This window comes from Vigna umbellata, chromosome 1 (assembly GCF_029865625.1).
Source record: "Vigna umbellata cultivar VRB3 chromosome 1, Vumbellata_1.0, whole genome shotgun sequence".
NCBI classification, from domain to species: domain Eukaryota; kingdom Viridiplantae; phylum Streptophyta; class Magnoliopsida; order Fabales; family Fabaceae; genus Vigna; species Vigna umbellata.
This window is the reverse complement of record NC_142165.1, coordinates 24,628,253-24,635,968: the sequence shown is the minus strand read 5'-3', so window position 1 is coordinate 24,635,968 and position 7,716 is coordinate 24,628,253. Positions and strand designations below refer to the sequence as shown.

Here is a 7,716-nt window from a genome sequence, read left to right as displayed (position 1 = left end):
TATTGAAATAATTTAGCCACAATGAAGAAGTTGTTAATATTGAAATAGAATACTAATAATTTTAACTCGATCTCAGGAGATCGAAATTTATACCTTGTGTTTTTCTGTAGGGAATCGATTATTTGGGAAAAAAAGAGTGAAAGATTAATACTTTTTCAAACAATTATATTACGTTATAACTTATTTTAAATATAACAATTTACTATCAAGTAGTAAATAATTGAATTAGGTGATAAAAATTTATACCAATGCTGAACATTTTTAAATATTTAAAATGAATATTTTAAAATAGAGTTAAGTATACAAAATTTACGAATTTAAACTAATATTTTCAATTTTTAAATTATTAGATACAGTTTAACTATTAACTAAAAATTCAATTTTATTGATAAAAATTGCAATTTTTTATTATAAAGATAAAATAAATAAATAAATAATATAATTTTTAAAATTTATTTTTAGATAGTGAAATATTTATATTTAAAAAATAAATTAAATGTGTCATTAATAAGTATTTAAGAGTTATTTAAGATAAACAATATGGAATCATATTAGATTGAATTAATAATATAAATAGTAATAGATGTACTCAATAGTCTCGTATCATTTACATGTCAAAGTCCTAATAACAATTTAAATACATATTTTTCCTTCAAGCTTTAGATAGTCTTTTTAAGGACAAAATCGTAATTAAAGCTTCACGCTTCAACGTAGACAATATCTTGGATGTAGTGATTGATGTTAATGATGTTATTTCAAGGGACTTAAGGTTAAAACACTCACACCATCTATGGGAACTAAAATGAGATTCCTAAAATCTCCTTCATATTAGCCCTCAACTATGGAGTTTATTCCAATACATCCAATAATCTCACATTACTTAAGAGTTGAGACCAAAAATAGTTTAAATACACATTTCTCCTTGTTCCCTCTGCAATGCTTTTTAAGGACAAAACTGTGACAAAAGCTTTAAGCTCAAAACTGAACAATACTTTAGATGCGGTGATTAACCTTAACGATGTTATCTCAACGAACTTGAGGTCAAAATATTAGTGCTATATGTGGGAATGAAATTGAGGTTCCTAAAAACCCTTGTTCCCTTCAATTGGTGAACTTGTTTTAGTATACCCAATAATATTACATCGCTTAGGAGTTTAGGCATATGGCAATTTAAACACACCTTTCTCCTTCAATCCTCTAAGGTACCTTTCAAAAACAAAACTGTTACAAAAGCTTTAGATTTCAAAATAGACAATACCTCAAATGTCATTATTAACTCTAATGATGTTATCTCAATGGATTTGAGGTTAAAACTGTTAAGACAAGAAAAACTTGTCTATAGAACCTTGGTTTTGAAGTTTAACTAAACAACATGAAACAACGAAGAATCATAGAATAGAAGAATAAAAACACAAACATTAAACGCTACGATAAAAACTCTAAGTTAGAAAGAATAAGTATCCATACAACAAAAGACGTAGACGATCCTTTGAGAAAAAGTCTAACACTCATAAAAGAACAAGTATCCAAACAAGCATTAAAAGCTAGGATATAAACTCTAAGTTAAAAAGAAAAAGTATCCAAACAAGAAGAAAAGACGTAGACGATCCTCTGAGAAAGAAGTCTAACGCACAGAAAGGTCAAACTAAGCTATAACATTAGAAAAATAGAATAAGCAGAAAAATAAACACTAGTTGGATACAACACAAGAGAAACGAAATTAGACTAGCTAAAGAAAGACTAAAGAAAACTCTTAGAAAATTATAGGATTATAGAAAAGCACAAATAAAGCATTAAAATTAGGCCAAATAAGGAAAAACACTCAGGATTTTAGAAAATAGAAAAACAACTAAGTCAAAACACTCAGACACTATGCTACACAACTGTTAGGTCAAATCGTCTAAGAGAGTTGAAGTTAAACGTGCAAGCTTACTATACCAAAGGGGTATTCAGTCCAACTCTCAGAAAGCAAAACAATGTTAAGAGAATATCTTTGACAAAAACATCCTAAAAGACTAAAACTTAAAACACCAAAGAAAACACAAAAAATGCTAAACGTTATTGCTGTAAGAAGATAAAATCACAAAATACGTATACTTAGTCTAAATGATATCATTAGAAGAAAAGATAAATGGTTAAATGCTACCTCAACGGTAGAAAATTAAAAAGCACTTTGTCGTTCTGAGCAAGCATTAAATGACATTAAATGCTCAACGTTCAAAAATAACAAAAATGATATATGATAAATGGACTATACATCAAAACCCTAAACATATCAGTAGTAGGTATCAGTAACAAGAAAGACATTCAAAAAATATTCTTGTCTTAAGAAATTGGGATACAATACCTAAGTCTAAAACAAATCATGAAAACAACAAAAACATAAATCGGGAACGAGTCTCTTACAGGTTAAACGATATCAACTACACTTACAAACAAAACATTAAAAAACATAGAATCTTGAACAAACTATGAAAGCACTTGAAAACATCAAAGCAAATAGGAAATACAACATTCATGCTATACAACATAGAATTTTGTTATGTAACTTGCATCATCTACCCCTTGGTATGGTAAAATGAGCCATTTTGTTAAACCTGTCCCCAACCACAAAGATAGAATCAAATCCCCTTTGAGTTTTGGGGAGACCAAGGATAAAATCCATGCTAATGTCTTCCCATGGGGAGGAGGCAATGGCGAGGGGAGTGTGCAAGCCATGAGGCATAATTTTGGCATTGGCTTACAAACATGTAATGCATTTATGACAATGTTTTTTAATATATTTTCTCATGTGTGGCCAATAAAATTTTCTTGAAGAAAGCTTAAAGTCTTATCAACTCCAAAGTGACCCATGAGACCTCCCTCATGTGACTCCTTGATGAAGAGTTTCCTATGGGAACCTTAAGACACACACAACTTATCCTCTTTGAACAAGTACCCCTTGGACACATAGAACCTCCTTGAGACCTTTTTTGGCAACTAGAAAAGATGGAGGAAAAGAAGATATATTGCGCATAAAACTCTCTCATATGTTCAAATACAAGAATTTGTGATCCATGTTTAAAGAAAAGGATGTGCCTTCTAGAGAGAGCATCAACCATAACATTTGATTTTTCTTTCTTATATTTGATCACATAAGGGAATTATTCAAGGTATTTCATCCATCTATCATGCTTCTTATTCAACTTGTGTTGTCCCCTCAAATACTTAAGTGACTCATGGTCACTATGAATGACAAACTCTTTGGAGACTGGGTAGTGCTCCTAAGTTTGAAGGGACCTAACAAGGGTATATAACTCCTTATCATAGGACCTAACATGGTCACTATTGAGTTTTCACTAAAATAAGCAATGGGATGCCCTTCTTGTAACAAGACTCCGCCTATCCCTACATCACTTACATCACATTTTATCTCAAATTTTTTTGAAAAATTTGATTAGAGTCCACCTAATTACAACCCAAATCGAATTAAACCTTAATCATTGGTCTAATTAATATTACTTGGTTGCCTTAAATTGTTGGTGTAAGAGTTCAGTTTTCTTATTAAAATAACAAGCTTGGGTTCAACCAACCGGTTGCTTGGACCGAACTCACTCCTTAACTGGACAGTCCATTCCTAAATCAAACAGTCCATATTCTATATTTAATTTTCTTAATTTGTCTTATCACTTAAGCTATCAATGTTATAAAGGTTATCTAATAAGTTGTTAAACTTGGGTTTAGACATTCTTTGCTTCCTTGAAAATCTAAGAGAAAGATCTCAAACTTCTCGTTTGAGAAAAGAAAACCAATTTTCATGTACAAAGACCTAAAAATATGTAACAAAGTCACAACTCTCCAATCATGTTTTTAAAGAATTACTTGTTATTAGAATTCGTGAACAAGGGATTGAGTTTGATTAATTTGATAAGCCCACAAATTTAGTTTATTAATAGGTTTTAAGATGAGAGTGATAAAATAGGAGACTTCTCGTGATCTTAAATTTTTCTTCTCTTACCTTTTTTTTTCTATCTTGGTTCATCTTCTAGTCATGGATTTATGGAAGGTTAAACTATTTAGTTGACTCACATTTCTTATTATTTATGTTTCGTTTCATAATTATTAAACTCAATTATGCTCTTTCTTTTCTTTTAAATCTAAATTTGTTAAATCTTGATTATGATATGAATTTTTGTGAAAATTGAATTAGATAATTAATTGATAGCTAAATTTGATGAATATTTTAGGATTAATCGGAATGATATTTTTATTTAGTTCATAAATTACTATTCAATTGAATTAAAATACTATAATAATTAATAATGCACGACTCTAAGGATATGTTGATTGATGTTTCATAATAATTTACATCATTTAATTGAACCTGTCTCATAATTCCCACAACATTTGTGATAATTTTGAATTTAATAGATTTGTGTCTTCATGAGTAACGACTTAAGTTATTGTTCGCTATATTGCAAATTTTAGGAAGAGTTCAGAAAAAAATTAATAGTGATTAAACTATGTTCTAATCGATACACCTATCCCTATAATCTTATGACCAGAGTTATAATCTTGTCTAGTAGGATTTCGAGTTCAACTTGATAATTGTTTATCGAACATCTCCAAGTCATTTTTTGTGTGGTGTTTTATACTCACTATTTTAGAATTGGAATGCCTCATAAAATTGTGGAACCTTGCTATACACTCAATAACTTCTTTATCTAAGATAAATAAGAAAAATAGTTTTTTCATAACTAATTTAAATATTTATTAAGATTTAAATAGTTTTTATAACGTATTTTCCTCGCGTAATGAAAAACCAGACTATTCCACCCTAAATATTTTAAAAGATCAAAAGGCTTTTGTCCCTACCATTATACTATGCCCTATTAAGCTATCCAACTCATCACATAAATGCCATTCGAGGTGGTTTCATGTTCTTCGAAAAAACATTGAATAAAATATACCACTTCGTTAAACTTTATGAGAAAATATTCATAAACACACTCCTCACATTATTATTATGTTTTTTATATGTCATGTCATGTCTAAAACCCAATAAACTATAATTGCATATACGTATATCAAATTGTACTCATAATAATCTCAGCCAACTTCTATTTTTGTGATTGGATTTCAAGTCTTCGCATGAAAGGCCAGCAACTACTACCACTCACTTCATGCCTGCATCCCAAAAATAGTTATTGGTCAATTTTCTCATAATAATGATATATTGTTGACAAAAAATTCATGATTCGAATTAACACCTAATATTATGGAAGATCTTAAGCCTAACTCTTACTTATTATACCTAAAATGACATAATTAAACTCCAAAACTTTAAACATTGTAATTAAGTAACAGAAGTTGCTACCATGTTCAAGCAATGATAACAAGTGAACTGGAATTACTACAATCTATGTGAACACAAATAAATAGTTGTTAGTATTGTTCGGCAATCTGTGCTAGATTATTTATTCATGGGAAGAATAAAACTTGGTTGTTGTGATGCAACAAATCAACAATTTATGTTCTTAATTAGAATCTTGGTGTCCGACAAAAATGTACCTAGCTCACGAACAAGACCACTCTGTTTTTTTTTTTTACCCACCAACAACTGAGCACTGCAACATTTGATTTGATTTAAAGACCTTAAAAGTTACGCCACCAAACTTTATCAATTAAAAGACTACAACAGGTGGTGCCTTTGACCCTTTAACCTCCGTGAAGTAAGGCCAATAAACCGACAATGCGTGCATACTTTTGTTTACTTTCATTGACTTTGTCATTTACCAGAGACAGTGAAGATTTCAAGCACATATTTCCCAAGAAACACAATTTCCTACAGGAAACAACTTGGTGTTGTGACTATCCTCAAAAGAGCATTTTGAAAGCTACAGGGTTTAAAAGACTTTTATTCAAGATTATACTTAAAGAAAACAAAGAGGTGTTCTGAATTTTGAAAACATACATGGTTCAAAGTATAATAAGAAACCACGAATGCTACATAACAGTAACTTTACCTTATAATTATGTTTTATGTACGTGTTTCAAGTACAGCCAGATACCTTTTCTTAAAAGTTAAACATATAGTATTGCCATAAAAGTTTTTACATTAATTAAGAATTTATCAAGCTGCTAAATACTTTGGAAAAGTACAAGAACATTGAAATTTCTGCAGAATTTACTGATAAAAATCTACACCATCAGTATTAATTTCCTTTATGCATTTAACTGCTAAATGATCTTAGAAAGATGCTGATCATGTCATCATTCACAACAAATCAAAGTCCTCCAGCAAAATTCATACTTTTTGTCATGCCAAATTCATACCATTTTGAGAATAGCAACTTAGTTAGGCAATACATTTTCTATGGTTTCAAGTTTCAACATGTAAACTCAATATCCATTTGTATTGGCTTGTTTGAACATACCTGCTATTACTTCTGCTACTACTGCTACTGTTGCTGCTAGCAGAACTCTTCATGCTTCCACTGTTAATGCTGGAAACACCACTATCACTCTCTCCACCAGATGCTGAAAGGCTTTTCTTCCACCAATCTTTATCAACACCCTTAGCAGATCCATCAGAAACCGATGTTCTAGGAGACACCTTGTTTGGACTATTATTCACCAAGGCCTCGTTCTTGGTCTTCTTTTTGGATCCCAGAGACATTGGAAACACCATTTTCAAATAAAACCCTCCACTATCAATTTTCCCACTTCTCTTAACCTGACCCTTCTTATCAACCATTCTAGCATGCACATTTTTGTTGTTCAATTTCCTCTCCTCTGCCTCTTCCACCCCTTTCACCCCTTTCACCCCTTTAACCCCTTTCACCCCTTTCTCTTGTCCAACTTCAAGTCTGGGGTGTTCCACCAGATCTTTGAGAGAAAGCTCGTAGCTTGACTCAGGCATGTTCTTAACCATTTCCATGAGCTCCCTTTGGCCTCTTGCAATGGCTTGAGTCTTGGAAGCGGGGGAAAGGCAGCGGTAGTGGTTTTTGCGGTGATGGGGACTCTTTGATGGACTGGTGGACCACAAAGGAGGGGAACACATGCCAGATTCATCATCCACCTTTGACCCTGTTCCGAATTGCACTTCCATGTCGTTGCAGCTGTGACAATTCTTGTAGTTTTTTGGTGGCTTCTTTGAAGGTACTAAACCAGAGTTTGTGGCTCCCCAAGCGTCATAAGTATGAGTTGTTGTGTGTCCTTTTCCATTCGACAGAGGAAAAGAAATCGTGGGTTGTTGGTCTCTTTGCGGATGAAACATGTTACAAAAATAATGAGGGTTGTGTTTATGTCTGTGTGGTTGGTTTGGAAACGGTGGGAGAGTGTGGCAGGGGATTTGTTCTTCACAATCACAACAAGTGTAGCTTCAAGGTGATGCTGCTCTTTAATTTCTTGGAGACTAAGATTTTTAAAAGAAGGAAAGAATAGATTGAGAGAGAGCGTCCTTAAAGTCAATGATTCTAGATGGACTGACACGTGGGCCTATTCCTCTCCTTGTTTCTTTTTACCCTGTTCTTGTTTTTTACCACTGTCTTTTGCTTCTTCTTCTTTTCTTCTTAAAATAAATCTTTCTTCTTTTATCAAAATAATTATATTTTTATTTTAATTTCCAAACTGGACTTCTTTACAGTCAGGAACCAAATTCTCATATGAAAAAGTCTCCAATTTCGTTATCTTTATCAAGTTTTAAAAAGAAAATTGGAAAATCAAGTTATAATT

General features: G+C 31.8%; 1 protein-coding gene across 1 annotated transcript; it reads right to left on the bottom strand.

Moving 5' to 3' along the window:
• Positions 1-4,934: 4,934 nt before the first annotated feature.
• Positions 4,935-7,396, bottom strand: LOC124836528 (patatin-like phospholipase domain protein). Its single transcript, XM_047311697.2, has 2 exons — positions 6,417-7,396; positions 4,935-5,166 (listed from the first exon to the last, which is right to left on the bottom strand). The coding sequence occupies exons 1-2, from the start codon at positions 7,256-7,258 to the stop codon at positions 5,100-5,102; spliced, it is 909 nt and encodes a 302-aa protein (XP_047167653.1). The 5' UTR covers positions 7,259-7,396; the 3' UTR covers positions 4,935-5,099.
• Between the last annotated feature and the right edge of the window lie 320 nt (positions 7,397-7,716).

Coding starts and splice junctions, on each gene's coding strand:
- LOC124836528 (XM_047311697.2), bottom strand. CDS start 7,258: ATGTTTCATCCGCAAAGAGACCAACAACCCACGATTTCTTTTCCTCTG. Junction 5,167..6,416: donor AGTAGCAGAAGTAATAGCAG/GTATGTTCAAAC, acceptor TTTGGGATGCAG/GCATGAAGTGAGTGGTAGTA.